We start from the raw sequence: 17,143 nt of genomic DNA on the forward strand, positions 1-17,143 counted from the left end.
CCGTTTAACAGCGGCTAGTTTGATGACACTGAAGGTATGTAAAGTGTTGTCGAGATAAGTTAGTCAGCCAGTCAGAGGCAGCTTATTATTGGTGGAGCGAGCTAGCCTCCACATGGCAATGTGCAATCCCATTCAGCCTGATGGGAGTGACTCCCAGCAGCACTGAGCTCAGTGGGGGGTTGTAAACATTTACACTAAGAGCCTGTCCAGTGCACATGGTCGGTGCTTGCCAGCCACCTCGGTCTCAAATGTTGTGTTGCATATTTTGTCATTCAGGCCTGTCCCGAAAATTTGTAGGAATCACACCATCAATTTATGAAGAAGCCTTCCAAATGTGACAACAGGCTTATGCTAAATGGAGAAAATAGAGCTAAACATTGTTAAAACACCCCTAGACCCACATGGTAGAAGAGTGCTCGGCAGAGAGCTGCTATGCTCCCCGCTGTGAACTGGGAAAGTGATGTTGCTTGGTGGGCTTCCTCCTCCATGAGGGCCGCATCGTTCTTGGGCCCACGATTTGAAGCCTTTTTGAAGTCTGTTATCCTGCAGCCGCGTGCCAACATTCATGTTTCCACAAAAGGAAAAAAACACTAAATCAAATGAATACACTCGACTGTGCTATTCCACATTGACTCCTGAATTTAGCTTCTTTTTTTTAAAGCATCATGAAAAAGCTTTATTATCACATACGTCCAAAAAGTCACCACTGTGTTTATTTTATTCTTATTATAATAACAAGTTTGGACACAATGGTTTCTCTTAAAGCAGAAATCTCAGCAGGAGAGGGTCTTGGTGAAAATGAGCAAACGTCTGCTGGCAGTTGATTAATTTTGGCCCATTAATCCAGGAAAACATTGTACCCCTTAAAGATTATAAGGATGATTAAGACGTCTTCCGCCGGAAACTAAAAACACATCTTTTCCGACTATATCTGGATTAAAACACAGATTAGCACTTCAGTGGCACTTGAATGGCTCTTATTATGGTACTTTTGTAGTTTGACTGTTGAGGAAATGTTACTTTCTGTATTCTTGTTGTTCTTAGTTTGTACTCTAGGTTGACGCACTTATTGTAAGTCGCTTTGGATAAAAACGTCTGCTAAAAAAAAAGAAAAGGATGGGTTCAATAGCATCATGTACATTTTCTATCAACATTACATATTCTCAAATATGCACCGATACTGGGCCAAAAATAAAAACAGCAGAGCATATTTGGGATCGATCCTTTATTGTTTCAAAACTCTATCTTTTACAATACAGTCGTTTATTGTTACATGTGTGATTCGATGTGTAATGTACAATGTCGTCCAATAATGAAACGGTCACGTTTTCCTTTTCTACGTATCGATATTCTATGATAGTGAGAAGTCTGTGTTGATATATTTACTTCGTTCTTGACAGCTCGATTAAACTTCCCTTTTCAAAATCAACAAAAGCATTTGTTTTTGAAAGTGCATTTTCAAGGATTGCAAAGACGACTGTTTCCAGAAGCCGTAATGTACAGAGGGCCACACACTGCGCCGCGAGGAGGAGCATTAACTACGTTTCCAACTACAACATTTATCTGGATAAGTAAAGCAAAGAAAATAGATCAATATGCATGCCGTGAACATTCCTCCATAAACATTTAGAATACATGTAGATTTTTTTGTCTGTAATTATGTTGATAGTGACACAGTATTTTTCCACAGAAGGACAAATGCTGATAATGAGAACTAATATTTTACATCCAAATTTTGTTCAATTTTACACACACACAGGTCAGAGAGAATAATGCCGGTGTTTAGAGCTATGCCCGAAGAAAGTTAATTGCATTTGGTCCACAGTAACATATCTGGGTTTAAAAGAAAACAAAAAATGTGGTAGCAGGTGGGATGTTGAACCAAAAATAGCATGATGACTATTGTTAATTTCTTTACATTTTTAAGGTCTTTTCGATTTTCAAGTTATGAATTATGATGTGATGCTGTTCCTGTTCAAAAATTAAGCGATATAAATATACATTTCAGCTCCGTTACTTGGCTATTATACTTTTCTGTTCCATGGAACAGCTTTCACTCTGTAGAACTTGGTTCCTAAAGGAACCTTGAACCGGTTCTGTGCCTAGGGAAGGAGACAAGGGAAGGAAGATGGTTCAATCCGTGCAAAGGTGAATATAATAATATATATAGTAGAATATCATAGCTTCACTGACAAGTCAACATATACAAAAAATAAATCCAAACCATGTGTGGAAATTGACCAAAAAAAAGAAAAAATTTGATTTCAAGGTCTTCACCTCAGTTATGAAAGTTTATTGATTCTTACATATTCATAAAAAAATACACATTTTAAAAATCACTTCAGAACCTTTGGAATATTCAATACCTTTTTTGCCTGGCAATACTCCTTCTCCATCACCTTTCCAAGCACCCACGGCCGTCTTGAGGTCCCCGTTGCTGAACAATAAACAAAACAGACTTGTTAAGCTAACAGTCATATAACACTCAGTAAGCCACATATACATGTGTGTGTGTGTGTGTGACATAAAGCTCATAAAGAAAATTGTAGCAACAAAAAAAAAAAGCATCAACTCGCGTTTTAAGAACACGTCTACAGTTTCGGAAGGATCCGTACATGTGAAATCACGCTGACGACAGAGAATTGAGAAATACAAATGTCCAAAGTCCAGCTGCTGACCTGGTTTGAGGTCCAGTTCGGTGAGAGACTCCGAGTGCAGGAAGTAGAGCGTGGGCCCGACGGTGAACAGCACGTAGTTGTCGTGCCGTTCATCCAGGATGATGAGAACCAAATCGCCTACCTGGAAACTGGGAGAAGGAAAAAAAAAAAAAAGACAATAGGTTGATTACAAAAGACTTTTGCAAACTGGTAAAGAAAAAAGAGAGAAAAAAGACAACAAATGAATGTAATTATACAATAATGTGTGTGATTACACTTCATGTCATGAAGGTCAGACTTTGGTCTCAAAACAAATACAGCAGGGGACATGTGTTACATTTCCCCCCACCATCCACTTACTCTCTGATGGCGATTTTGTCTGAGTGCCGTGACGACACAGACGACATGCTCTGAGACATCTAGAGGGGAGAGAACCGGGAGAGCGTTACACGCTGAAGGGTGACCGACGTCGGCTATTGATGATTCTGACATTTCACTTATTGGGCTTTTGCGTGAAAGAGGCTTAGTAACTAGGATTAGCATTTATAACCTATGTATTGCATTATACTCTATAATTTAAATGTGATCATATTTGTAAATCAATATATCGAGAGATATTTCTTTTTAAACACACAAAACTACATTTTTTTTATTTGAATATAATTTTTGGAGTTTTTGAGCATTCCACTTAAATTCATCCCTCTGCTCACTCCAGTGTCACTCTTCCTTAACCCTCCTGTTACCTTTAGGGTCAATTTGACCCCATTCAATGTTTAACGTCGGTGTTCTTTGGGGTCAATTTGACCCCAGGCTGTTTTTCACTGTGTCAAACATATAAGAAATATCAACTTTTTTATATATTTAAAGGGCTATTTAGGTAGTCAACAAACAAACATAAAGTACCTCACACTTAAACTTGGGAAACAATATTAATCCTAATAATTTTCTGGAGGTTTTAATTGCTGGGGTCAAATTGACCCAGAGGGTAAAATATGTCAGTAAATATAAAGTTAACAGGAGGGTTAAAGAAATCTTTTTTTCTTCTGAGCTCTTTGGCCTCCTGGGTCAGGATCGTCCTCTTTGATGCTACTGCCCCCTAGTGGAGCAGGTGCTACATAGCCAGTAAAGATAACGGTAAATAACTGACCAGTCTTTGACTGAGGCGCTTGTTCTCCTCTTCCTTCATGTGTAGAGTCTGAAACACACATCGGATGGATTGAACAGGTCGGAAACATCCAGAAAAGGCACGGTGAGCTCTGGAATGCAACGTGAGGAACACGGTGTTCATTTACCCTCTCGAGAAGGAGTATCCGCTGCCTCTCCTCGGACATCAGGACGTCGTCGCTGCAAGAACGTCAGACTGTGGATTAATACCTTCTGAAGAACTGTATGGAACATTTCAATTCATCAACATGTGAATTGTTTTTACATTTTTCGTCTTGCAACTATTTATAATAGTTCTTGATCGACAAAAAGTGATGAATGTAAAACTTACAGTGTCTGATCCTAGCCTGCCTGCCTGCTCTCCACCTCAAAATGTCCTTTCTGTCCATCCAGCTTTGGGATATTTCCCACGACGTCGTTTTAAATTTCTTCTTCTTTCTTCAATAATGCAAAGTCCCTTTCTGTGAGCAGCTGGCAACTTTAACAAAAGGCTCAATACTATTGCACATTTGCTATATACTACAGTATATTGCTATAAACTGTATATAACAACATTATTATGTATTACTCATTCTTTATCAAGCATAATAGTATCATTTGAACTCTATCTCAAAACATACGTGTTTACACTGGCGTTTGGTTAATTTAAATATTCTATGGCCTGCTTTTTATCTTCTCCGTTTATTTATTTTATTGCACCATCTTTTACTGTGTATTGTACTTTGCTCTTTTAACTGTTGACATGTTTTGGCCCCTATTATTGCCAAATTGATTTAATTCACACTGTACTGCACTTTGTGACACTGTCTGTGATAAGTATTACATTCAACACAATATTGTAAGTAAAGTACAGGAATCTATTTTAAGCTTGAATCCTAATGAGAAAAGTTAAATATAATAGCTGTATATGTAAATGTGGTATCATTAGTTTGGTCTTAATAAACTCATTTCTTGCAAAAGCAACAGTGTGATGACTCAGATAATATATTCGTAGCCTCTGAATAGACAAAGTATGTCTCTAGTGATATTTTCTAATTATTGTTTTCAGTTGGTGGATCAAGCAAAATGACGAGGCAGCAAAGTATGAGATGAGAACGTGACTGAAGAGGAGTACCCATTGTTGTTCGTCAGTGGCGTTCACCTCGGATTAGATTTGATGGAAATTAAAGCTGTGTGTGTGTGTATTAAAAACCAAAGTCCAAAGGTGAAAATAAAAAAAGAAGGAAAGATTGTAAACTTCTCGTCTACACAGAGTTTCCTTTCTCTGAACTGTTGAAACTCTTTCACCAAAGAAAAAAAAAATGTAAAAATGTAACAAAAAAACCTGGCTTCCGTGTCACGTATTCATCCACAGTAATAATACTGGGTCAACCTCAAAAGCAAGGGAAACTACACTGTGTGTAAACGCGATGGGATGAAGATGCTTACTGGTCGGTCACCATGCTGGCCTCCACGGCCGAATCCACCAGCTCGTCTTCGGGAATGGCCGACACAGAGGCCAGGCGCTGGCTTTCAGCCGCGGGCTCGGAGGAAAAGGCCCCGGCGACGGGCAGAGCTCGGGCGTCGGAGACCTCCTGACCGGAGGGGTGAGGCGAGAAAAAGGCCGACGACACCAGCGCGGCGCTGCGCAGGCGGTTCAGCTCCTCTTCCAAGTGCTTCTTCTCCTGCATGACGCACGCTCGGTCCTCGGAGAGCGTCTCGATCAGAGCTGCAACCGGGTCAGATCAATAAGCCGACGGCGATCGATGACATGACACCACACGGGGGGGGGCGGGGGGGGGCATTTCCAAAGACTCCTCCATGATTTTAAACCAAATTTCCATGAGCGAACATTTGATGAAATAACACAAATGAATGAGACAATAGTTTGATTAAAAGAATAAATATTGATATAAATGTTTATTCTTTTAATCAAAGATGTGAATATAACAAATTTCCATTTTTTTTCAAGGACTTTTCTCGGCCTGGAAAAAAAACATTTTTAGACTTTAGATCTAGGTTGAGACTTTTCCAGGTTTTCCATGACCGTACGAACCCTGACCACTAAATCAAGTACACTATCACAGGGTTCTTACACATGTTGACCAGTGGATTTCCAGGACTTTTACAGGACTTTTACAGGACTTTTACAGGACTTTAAACCAAATTTCCATGACCAAACTGAAATCTCGGTATATACATGAAAAATGTAGAAGATTTTGCGTATCGAGAGCGTACGCCGGCTTATATTTTGAGCGTCTTTCTTTAAAACTTTTATGATTTAAGTTTTTTCCATGACCTTTCCAGGCCTGGAAATGACCATTTTAAAATTCCATGACTTTTCCAGGTTTTCCATGACCGTACGAACCCTGCTATCAACAATATGACTTTATCTTGTAATCCACATTTTATTAGATATGTTTTAGATTAGTGTGACGCTCTTCCTGTACGGCCTTTACCTTTGTCCTTCTCCTGCTGCTGGGTGACTGTCCGCCACTTCTCCGTCAGCTCGTTGATGATCTGTTCTTTCTTCATCTTCTCTCGGGTTAGAACGGTGTTGAAATTAGTCTAGAGAAACCATATTAAGAAAAAAACATGTTGCGTTTTAACAAGGTCAGCAGCCATGTTGGTCACGACAGGGAATTTATATATACACACACACACACACACACACACACACACACACGATTGGTTGAGGATGTCTTTTAATTGCTAAGTTCTAACAATGCAGATCCGCTTGCAGCCCGGGAGTTGCAATTGTTTTGTTGATTTTTAATGTTCTGCATGATTTTGCTTGCTTGTATTGTTCCATGTCCTATCTCTTCATCATTATAACCCGTTACTGAATAAGCCATAATGAAATGATGTGAGCTCCACCGACGTTTCAAATGACAATAAGTTCAGCTTGATTATGTAATATGTTTTTTCTTGTTAGCTTAAACTATGTGTGGTTCAATACCTCCATAACAGATATACAAATCACATTAAAAGACAAAACTTGTGACTGAATGCAGCGAGTAAGTAATGTGTAAATACATCTTTCTGCGGTGCCTCGGGGATCTTTGGGTGTGAAGAGACCAGACAGACGGGAAGAATGAAACATTGATCTGTTGTAGAGAGCGACGCGTCAATATCGATTAAAAATGTAAGCTTTCTCAAAGTAAGTAGTAGGTGAGCATCCGCGTATATTAACTGTTTGCCATTATTATAGGAGATTGGCGTCATAAATCCTGGCAGAGATCTTCAGTAAATTGTCTTTCAGGCAGGGTTCTTACACACTTTGACCAATGGATTTCCAGGACTTTAAACCAAATTTCCATGACCAAACTGAAATCTCAATATAATCATGAAAAATTTAGAAAATGTTGCGTGTCGAGAGCGTACGCCGGCTTATATTTTGAGCGTCTTTCTTTAAAAAAACATATTAATTATTTCAAACTCGGCGTCAATGAACATGTGATTATAACACAGTTCCATGACTTTTCCAAAACTTTTATGATTTTAGTTTTTTCCGTGACTTTTCCAGGCCTGGAAAAGACCATTTTAAAATTCCATGACTTTTCCAGGTTTTCCATGACCGTACGAACCCTGTTATGGGAAAGGTTTGGTTATCGGCCTCCTTCCATCGCTCCGAGACGCAACCGTTCCCAAAGCACCGACCTGCTGCTCGGCGATGAGCGATGTCCTGAGGTTCTGCATCTCCTCGTTCTTCTTCTTCTCCAGGAGGTCCATCTGCGAGTGCAGGCACGCCCTCTCCTGCTGCATCCGCTCCTGCAGCGCCGAGTCCAGAGACAGCGGCGCGCCGGCGTCGGCGCGCACCTCCGCGTGCAGCGGCAACCCGTAGTCACTGAGGGGCACACGAGCCGGTTTGAAGTCAGCCAATAGAAATGCAGAACGTGGCCACGCAAAGACAAACGAAACGAATACGTCTACATTGTGTCATTTACGTTGGAATGTGAACAGATTCCATGTAAACGAACTACAAATCAGGTTCACTTGGTTCAGGATTCAAACATTTACCTTCTGGAGGATTGCCTCCCGTGAAGCTCGTCCTCCAGGTGTCGGATCTTGTCCGACAGTCTCTTCTCCGTGTTCTTCTTCTGCTGCTCCAACTCTTTCAAAGCGTCCGGTGACGCAGCTCTGGAGGTCAACTCTTTCCCCAAGTCCCTCTCCGTCGCTCGTCGGTCCTGCTCTAGTTTCTCGGAGAGCAGGTCGTTGTCTGCCTGCAAATCGCCGATGACGGTCCTCAACTCTCGCTCCAGTTCCTTGGAGCTCGCGGATCGCTCGTCTCTCTTCGCTCAGCGCCGCCGCTCGCTGCTCGAACGCCCGCTCCAGCGCCTGCTGCTGCTCGCCGTGGTTCTTATCGGCCTCCTGGACCTGCCGCTGCAGGGCGATGAGCTCGTTGCGCAACAGGGTCGCCTCCTCCTCGCGCGCGGCCGCCAGCTCAGAGACGCGGCGGTCCCTCTCGAGGCTCGCGAGGCTCCTCCGCTCCGCGAGGTCCGCCTCGTACTCCTCGTTCCTGACGCGCAGCTGCTCTTTGACATCGGCCAGCTCTTCGCTCAGGACTCGGGTCGCCGCCTCGGCCCGCTGCGCCTCGGCCTCCTCGAACGCGAGCCTCAGCTCCTCCGTCTCCGACTCCTTGAAGGCCAACTCCACCTCCGCTTTGCAGCGGAGCTCCGCGAGCTCGGCGACGCGAGCCTCCAAGTCCTCCGTTTGCTTTTCCTTCTCTCGAAGCGCGGCGGCGTGGCGTTCGGCCGTCTCGCTTAACGTTGCGCTATTTCCGGCGGCCAGGTGTTCCAGAGCCTCCCGGCTCGCCTCGGCGAGGGTCTCCAGTTTCGCCGCGTGCTCTCGATTCATCCTCTCCTCCGTCTCCCTCAAGTGAGACCGCTCGGCGTCCTCCAACTCCTGCCGGATCTGCTGCCGGCCGCGTTCCATCTCGACGTGGAGATTCTCCAGCTGGCCGGTCAGGGCGTCTCTCGAAGTCGAGAGCGTCTCGATCTCCTCGGTTTGATCGCTCGCCGCCTGCTCCAGGGTTTTGATCCTTTCCGTCTGGTTGCTCTGCGTTACGGCACAGCGCTCTTTCGCATTCTCGAGCTGAGCGAGTTCCTTCTCTTTGCGCTCCATCAGCCCCTCCAGCTCCAGCATCGCGCGCTGGACGTCTCGGACGATATTCTGGTTCACTCGGTTCTCCTCCGTTAGCGTCGTGACCTGCGTCTCGAGCGCTTGCCGAAGCGAGAGGAGTTCACTTTGATGCTGCTCCTTCAGTTCCAGTTGCTGGGCTTGGCAGATGCCGTCCACAACGTCGCTCACCTCTGTGGTCAGATTTCCCAAAACAAAGCCAAAGTCGTGTTGTTCTTTTAAAACCACGCCTCTCAAGTGATGGAGATCGTCCTTCACGCTTCTGAAGTTGGAGTGCGACTCCTCTGCCGCAGATCGGTACTTGTCGATCACTTGTTTGAGCCCGGTGATCCTCGAGTTCTCCCTCTCGAGTATCGTGGTGTCCTGCATGCGCTTGTTGTCGATCGCGTTAATGACCGACGAATACAGCGACTCCACCATCATCTCGGGGCTGACGGGGTCGCTGATGGGGTTCGGAGAGGTCAAGTTCTCTTCGATCACAAACTCGTTGACGGCCGACATGAAGTCAGATTCAGGGCTCTCTGCGAGGGAATCCAAGTCGAGGGAGCCCTGCTGCAGGACCGGGTCCATGTTCGGGTGGCCGATCGTTTCAAAGTCAAACGTTTGCGCGTCGATGCTGTCTGGGGAGAGGTCCTCTAGCGGTGCCGGGGCGGGAACGAGCGGCGGTTGGCAGCTGGGCCCCTGCAGGCTGAGGGAGCACGGGGTGTTTGAGGACCTCGGCGTCGTGGACCCGGGTCCGCTTCCGGACTGTGGGGTCATCATGCTGGATCTCTGACTGAAGGATATCTTCAAAGACCAAAGAGAGGAAGGGAGCGGGAGAGAAGGGAAATACTTTCCACATTAAATACACGAGAAAAGCAAAATCACACTATGTATTTTGAACCGGTAACAAGCGTATCCGCCATTTGTGCTTCATAACACAAACATTAATGAAGCGGTTATTACCCGTTGTTCACTTAGCAGGTCGGTAATAGTTTGAGACATCTCATCCACACTCTGTGCAGCTTGGACCAGCCGGTGAAGCGTCTCTACGTGGCGATTTAAGGGCTCGAAGTCACACATTGTGGGAAGCCTGCAGAAAGATGTTATATCAATTTGGAATTACGTTAAGGACAGAATTCAGAGATTTTCTTTCGGTACTGTGAATCTATGGCAGAGGTCCGCAAGAGTCAGAACAAAATCCCTGCCACAGGATCGAGCACCAACGCAATCAATAACAACCCCTGAATAATGACTTCATTTAGAGCAGATTGATTACTCGTGAGACACATGATAATTTATAACACAATTAAAAGTGTTACAAATTGCGTTCTGTTAATTTGCTTCAGAAATGGACACAAACTTCCAAATGGATGTTTTCAGCCGTATCGTAGGATGGTTCTGGTGGCGTGAAAACCTCTTCCGGAACCGGGGACAGTGACTTACATCAGGAAGGGCTGCACCTCGAGAGGACAACACGATTTCAAGTACTGCAGGTCATCCAGGGAGATGTCTGGAAGTTCGTCGTCAAACCGTCTGGGCTTCCGTGTCTATGAACAATAATAAAAGAGAGCACAAGAAGGGACCCCTTAAAACTCAGTGGCAATAATATATACATGTGAAAAAAACAACTTGGTCAAAACGCTGATGAATCGTAACTTACACAAAATGATGTTGGAGGCCATGAATCGAGTCCTCTAAACAGACGATTTCTGAGGAAAGACTTCCCTGAAAAGACCAAAGTAAATAGATCAAAACCCTGATCCGTGCTCTTCAGGGACAACTTCAATCAGCCGATTTCAAAAGACACTCACTGAAGAGTTTACCGAAGGATTCCCTTTTGAACTTCTCCACCTCGTACAGCCGTTTCCCGTCCTTCACGAGCGCGTAGGCCCACTGAAAAGAATGACATTAGGAATTTTACAACAACAAAGTAATAACCAATGTCCACTTGATGCAGCAGGAGTGGCCTCCTGTTGCATCATCGACGACAGTGAAAAGAATCGGCTCAATAGAAAACGCCAAATATGAGCAAAATCAATTCCATTCTTGGCTCCCGATTATTTCAAACTCTTACTGAGCATTTACACAATGAGGAAGGACGGAAGTCATCGTCAGTTGATTAATTAGACGCAGGAGATTTAAAAAGGGCTGTTAAGTGTTAGCCTTACAGTAATGCACACGAAGCACACAGCCTCCTTGTCCCTCATGAGTCTGATAAATACAATGTTCCATATATTAAGAACAGTTTTATTCTTAGGAAATGATACAGGACTGCAATGGCAGTTTATTTTGAGAGCTCGGGCACTCATTTTCACTGCTTTAAGAATGTCCAATAATGCAGAGTAAGCCCACTGAAAAACAAGTATACCCTCCAACATATGAAAATAAGTAAACAAAGACGACAACAAAAAAGCTTTAATTAAACTTAATTGTGAGGCAACAGCAAACAACATAATAGGCTGTTCATTTTTCAAATTAGAGCGAAACATGATGTGCTCTGCGCTAAAATACGGCAGAAAGCGACAGAGTCAAAAGAGCTCACCTCTTTGAATCGCTGCGTTTGAAAGAACGATCACTGTCCAATAACGGCATTGAGCACTGACCTCTCTGTAGTGGCGCATAAACATTTTTCGCCGGACGACTTCCACCACCGCCAAGCAGTACATCTGGGGCACAGTGCTGAGGGCGTCCACCACCCTCACTCGTTCTATGAGCTCCGTCAGGAGTCTGAGGAGAGCCTGAAGCTTCTCCCCGTCCTGGTCTGCATGAAGCATCACGTAGCAGCACCATCTAATGAAAAAAACATGCAGTTAGAGTTGCAGACATGATGATAACCTTCGCATTGAAAATGTGGAAGGTTATGTTTTGATCGCCGTGTATTTATTTATTTGTATGCGTGTTACTCGCATAACTAAAAAAGTATTTAACCGAATCGCATGAAATTTGGTGGGATGATTGGTTATTATCCGGGGACCATTTGATTAGATTTTGGGATCGATCAGGTCAAAGGTCAAGGTCATGAAAAGGTCAAAATCTTCTTATTACCATAGCGCGGTCAATTTCTATCCAATTGGCATGCAACTAATGCCAAAATGTTCATAATTCAATGCCCAATCTTGTGATATGCGAAGGTGTGCGCTCTACCGAGTGCCCATTCTAGTTCTCTTTGTTATGTTTAAAACCAGTATGCCTCAAAACAAGCCAACAGCACGGTGTGCAGAAAGCTGTGAGCTATTCCACAAGTCTAACAAACACTGTTGGAGCTATTTAATTTGACATTTGTATTGAGGTTTTATTGTAAAGTAATATTGATTATTTATTGCTTATTTAGGTTATATTTTGATATGTTTGTTGTTTCTTATGATAGTTGTAGTTTAGTTTAATATATTTAGTTTTAAGTTTACTGATTGGGTAACACTGGGCACCTGTGGTTATATGTAGAGGTGGGTAGGCACAGGACCAGCATGCACCAGGGTGGCCAATGTTTTTTACCACAGCACCGAGAGGAAGTGTCAACATTTTGTTTGTTCTTTTTTGTTGGTTTAGGAAATAAATGATCAGAATAATAACATACGGAAATGGACATTACTTTCTTTTGCCTGCGTCAACTCCGAAACCCACGGTGCATCAGTGGCGGTTTGATTTATAGTTTTGTTTGATTTTAAAGGACAAATGGCCACTACAAACACACAAGAAGTGGTTTTCAGTCTCACTTGAGTCTGACTTGAAGGTTGTTTGCGAGCTCTTGCTTGGCGGTGGTGCACTTCTTTTTAATGTCGAGCAGCTTCCTGTGGTTGTTCAGCATGATCATCAGCTGGTTGGTGTGACTCAGACACAAATCAGGCAGAACAGATGTATCCTTCAGGTTCTCAGCCCGCTTCTGATTGGCCAGAAATCCCTGCGGGCGATAATAAGTGAGCACTTAATTACGTATAGAGGCAGAAACTTGATACCGTTTGTCTCTTACTTTACGTACCTGAGCAAGTTCTTTCTGTTCATTCACCAACTTCTTACAGCTTGCAATCATTTGGTCGAGAGCATACAACCTGTCCTCGAGCCCCTTGATGGCTTTCATGTTTTGATTATCTAGCTTGGAAATTGTGTCACGACAGTCTGTGAGGAAGGGTTGAATAATACGAGGGTCGAGCTGAAAGAAACAAGATGTCAAGAAAGACTCGTGATTCCTTTTGCCACCACAATCATGACATCGCTGCAAATTTAGAAAACTGTCGTGACATTGTCTATTCGTACATAATCTGTGACTAACCCTATTGATGGAGTCAAAGCACTTCCTCACAACCGATTCCACGTCGTTGGGTCGGTCTTGCACATTGATCCAGTCTAATAGTGTGACATTGAAGCAGGACGGGTTGGTGAACTCTGGGGAATCATCATCATCGTCGTCATCTTCGTCGTCGTCGTCATCCTCGTCGTCATCATCATCAAGTCGTGCAGCTCTCAGTCCACTACTGTCAGTCATTTTTGGGGTTTCCTGGTGTCCAGGTGGCTCACACCTGGCCGTCCCCGAAGCAGCGGAGGAGGCTGGTGACTTGGCGGGCCTTTGAGCATCAGTAGCGCAGCGCACAGAGTCTGTGGATTTGTCTTCTTCCGTCCCATCTGAATCCTTCCCTGGGGTTGAACTCGACTTATCCATGCTCTCTCTGTAACTGTGTCTTGTCAAACATTCCAGCAGAGGTATCCTCGCCATTACAGAGACCGATGTCCCTAACCTGCAAATCGTAAAACAAAGTCAATGAGAGATCAAGTTCGTCAGGCTGATTTTCTTCCGAGCATAAATACATTACAACTTGGATTAATTTAAATTAAAAAAATATTGGGATAACTTTAGGAATGTATGAAAAAAACATGTTCTCTGTGCCAGCACTTACTTTGAGAGTTTGATCTTAATTTCCTCCAAGTCATGTTGATAGTTTGAGTATGAACTGTCAAATTTGACGAGCAACTTTTGATAAGATGAAGCGCAGTCGTCCAGATTAGCCATAATGGCAGCCCAGCCTTGGTGTTGCATGTGTTCATCGTGAACCAATCGTTCGCAGAAAGTGCAAAGTTTCTTGGCAACTTCAAACATTTCCTGTGGAGGCAGAAAATACAGTCGGGACAAGTTAGGATGATTCCATAGTAAATAGATTACATCTCATAAAAGATAGTGCATATGACAGGCACACTTGACAGACAGCTTTAAAAATGAAAAAAATATATAGATAACTACCAGAGCAAGTTGTGTTCGCGAGGCAACAGTGTGAAAGACAGCTGGCATCAGTAGAGACTCCTCTACTTTAACCTGGATCTCACTCTCAATCGAGAATGTGGTTTTGGGGATCGTTGGATCCCGGTCACACAAGATCATCTCTTTGTTGAACAGGAATATGGGGTTGGTTTCCTAAAGATCAAGCGTAAAAACATTAGTACGGTTTGTCACAAATGCAACCTGTAACCCCTTTAAGAAACATAAAACGTACAGTGCCAGCACTGTAGCTGCAGACACGCCTCTCTGCAACCATACATTCTCCTCCATTGACAACAAGGACTTGATGTTGAACTGCAATCTTGTATTTGGCTTGGATGGCATGTTTAAGCTCCAGTACACTGAAACAAAGGAATAATGCATTTAGAGCACAAAGAAACTAAGATATTCTGACCACTATGTCTCAATAATATTGGTCAAATGCCAGCTTCTTACGTTTGTACAGCAAGATCAGTGTCAAATGTCAATGTGCTGCCATTGTTGACCTGGAACACATACAACTTCATGTTGAATCTCCCAGAGTTCTTTGCGTTTGCCTATCTTCAAGGCCACCCTGTGAAAACAACAACACACATGAACACGAGGTAGTTGATCATCTTTACATTTCATTAAATGTCCTTATTATAATTACATGTAATGTTCTTGTGAGAGGGGATGTGACTTTTTACTCAAACCACAACACAATGAAGCTACTTGGTAAACTTGTATAATCGTATGAATGGGTGTTATTATTAAAGTATGCATCTTTAGATCCTTTATAACAGGCTTTAACGAAAGGAAAACATGTCATCCTCTTCTACCCCATCATGTAAGGCACAAGCAACTTCTACTGTATAACTATCTCATTACGGAGTCACCTCATTGGTTACTGGACGCGGTTTAATAATATGCAAGATGCAACATTACATGTTGGTGTGATGTAAGATAAAGGCAAACTTTCCAAACAGACAGAAGTGGAGAGTTTTTAATCTGGATAAATCAGATCAAGAACCAAATGGAAGACATTTGGTGTGTGATATGTATATATGTGTGTGTGAATATGTATGTACACTACCGTTCAAAAGTTTAGGGTAACTTAGAAATGTCTTTATTTTTTTAAAGAAAAGCACTGTTTTTTCAATAAAGATAACATTAATCAAAAATACACACTATACATTGTTAATGTGGTAAATGACTATTCTAGGTGGGAACGTCTGGTTTCTAATGAAATATCTCCAGAGGTGTATAGAGGCCCATTTCCATCAACTATCACTCCAGTGTTCTAATGGTACATTGTGTTTGCTCATCGCCTTAGAAGACTAATGTCTGATTAGAAAACCCTTATGCAATTATGTTAGCACAGCTGAAAACAGTTATGCTGGTGATATAAGCTATACAACTGGCCTTCCTTTGAGCTTGAAGTTTAAAGAACAAAATTAATACTTCAAATATTAATCATTATTTCTAACCTTGTCAATGTCTTGACTATATTTTCTATTCAATTTTCAATTCATTTGATAAATAAAAGTGAGTTTTCATAGAAGACACGAAATTGTCTGGATGACCCCAAACTTTTGAACGGTAGTGTATGTATATGTATTTGCATGTACATGTGTATATGTATATAGGTATATGTATATGGTTCTCTGAAATAAGTCTTTTCGTGAAATTACAGGTTAGGGCATTTATAAGCTTGATAGCTTCAGCCTTGACCCTTTCGGTCAGCCACTTTCTTCTTTTGCTGAATTTAGATTTTTGTATATTTTGCTGATCAAACTAAACTAAACTAAAATAATAAAACAGAGCGACGCTAACAAACCACGAGCGTAGCTGTTAAGTGTTGATGTTCACCAGCCGGCGTTAAGTTTCTTCCACGGACTGTGGGAGATGTCAAGCTAGCTGATTGCCGTTAATAACCGTTGGCGATCCTCGAATCATACGGGGTTTCCCGAAAGACTCACGGCTGTGTGCTGTTAACGAACCGAGGGCACTTAACCCTCGAGGCCTCCAGTTCGTCATGGTTACAGTGGCAACCAGCAGTTGCTCGCGAGCTAGTTAGCTGCTCGAGAACAACCCGCTGACTGACTCTCAGCTAACACAGCTGCCTGGAAAGACAGTTTCTAACGTCGATGAACTGGACAAACGTCGTGAGATTATCCCCCACCAAAAAAGCCAGCGGCACCTGCTCAGACATATATTGGTGTAATGACAATACTCCACATTGCATGAATAAAATACACGCATTCATTGGCCTCACCTCACTTCGCTCGCATCTCCCCGTTCTTGGTCTCCACCTCGACGAGCTAATAGCAACCGAGCTAGCTAGCTAACCAGTTTTTAGCTTGGCAGACATAGAGCTAGCTAAGCGAGCCACCTAGCTAACGTGAACTGCACTGGGATAACTGGGAACCATGGTCAAATATATTAAAACATATTGCTGCGGGGAAAAAGAGAAAAGTCTAATATTGGGCACACTCCAGCCGTAAAGGTGTGACACGCCGGACGAGACCACCAGTTGTTTATCTCAGGAGTCGTTAGCTAACTCCGCTAACACCCTCTGAGTCTGTTTTGTTGTTGTCGTCTGCTCATGCGCGTTCCGTCGAGGATCGGATCAATTGGAATCAAACTGAACGACAATTTAGCAGTTGTTTTTGCAAGCTACACTGATATAGGCGACTTCTTTTTATTATGTTTGTATAGTTTAATTCTGTACATTTTCAGCTGGATTTCATTCATTCATACTTTATATATTTCAAAAATGTTAGTGGGTGACATCAAAGATAACAACTAGAGGGAACTAACCAATCTAAATGTTCCTGTCAACTACACATGTGTCTAATGTCTTCTTTTTTAGATTTGAATGCATTGTTAACTCATAAATACATTGTGAATCTTAACTGTTCTGCTTCATTTCGCGTTTTTGTTAACGTGACATGTCAGTCGATGCAGATATTTATTTAATTTAAAGATATTCCTT

The 17,143-nt window shown here is 42.9% G+C and overlaps 1 protein-coding gene across 1 annotated transcript; it reads right to left on the bottom strand.

The window, feature by feature from the left end:
- Positions 1 to 1,210: 1,210 nt before the first annotated feature.
- rb1cc1 (RB1-inducible coiled-coil 1) lies at positions 1,211 to 16,703 on the bottom strand. Its single transcript, XM_056421191.1, is given in 24 exon segments — positions 1,211 to 2,102; positions 2,367 to 2,437; positions 2,679 to 2,806; positions 3,018 to 3,076; positions 3,805 to 3,852; positions 3,950 to 4,001; positions 5,250 to 5,529; positions 6,260 to 6,368; positions 7,461 to 7,647; positions 7,821 to 8,096; positions 8,098 to 9,725; positions 9,885 to 10,011; positions 10,365 to 10,468; positions 10,582 to 10,646; positions 10,733 to 10,814; positions 11,525 to 11,711; positions 12,635 to 12,819; positions 12,898 to 13,068; positions 13,189 to 13,651; positions 13,811 to 14,013; positions 14,152 to 14,322; positions 14,402 to 14,528; positions 14,623 to 14,740; positions 16,424 to 16,703. Coding segments are annotated over 23 exon segments (4,872 nt in total). The 5' UTR covers positions 14,694 to 14,740; positions 16,424 to 16,703; the 3' UTR covers positions 1,211 to 2,024.
- Between the last annotated feature and the right edge of the window lie 440 nt (positions 16,704 to 17,143).

This window comes from Pseudoliparis swirei, chromosome 8 (assembly GCF_029220125.1).
Source record: "Pseudoliparis swirei isolate HS2019 ecotype Mariana Trench chromosome 8, NWPU_hadal_v1, whole genome shotgun sequence".
Classification (NCBI taxonomy): Eukaryota; Metazoa; Chordata; class Actinopteri; order Perciformes; family Liparidae; genus Pseudoliparis; species Pseudoliparis swirei.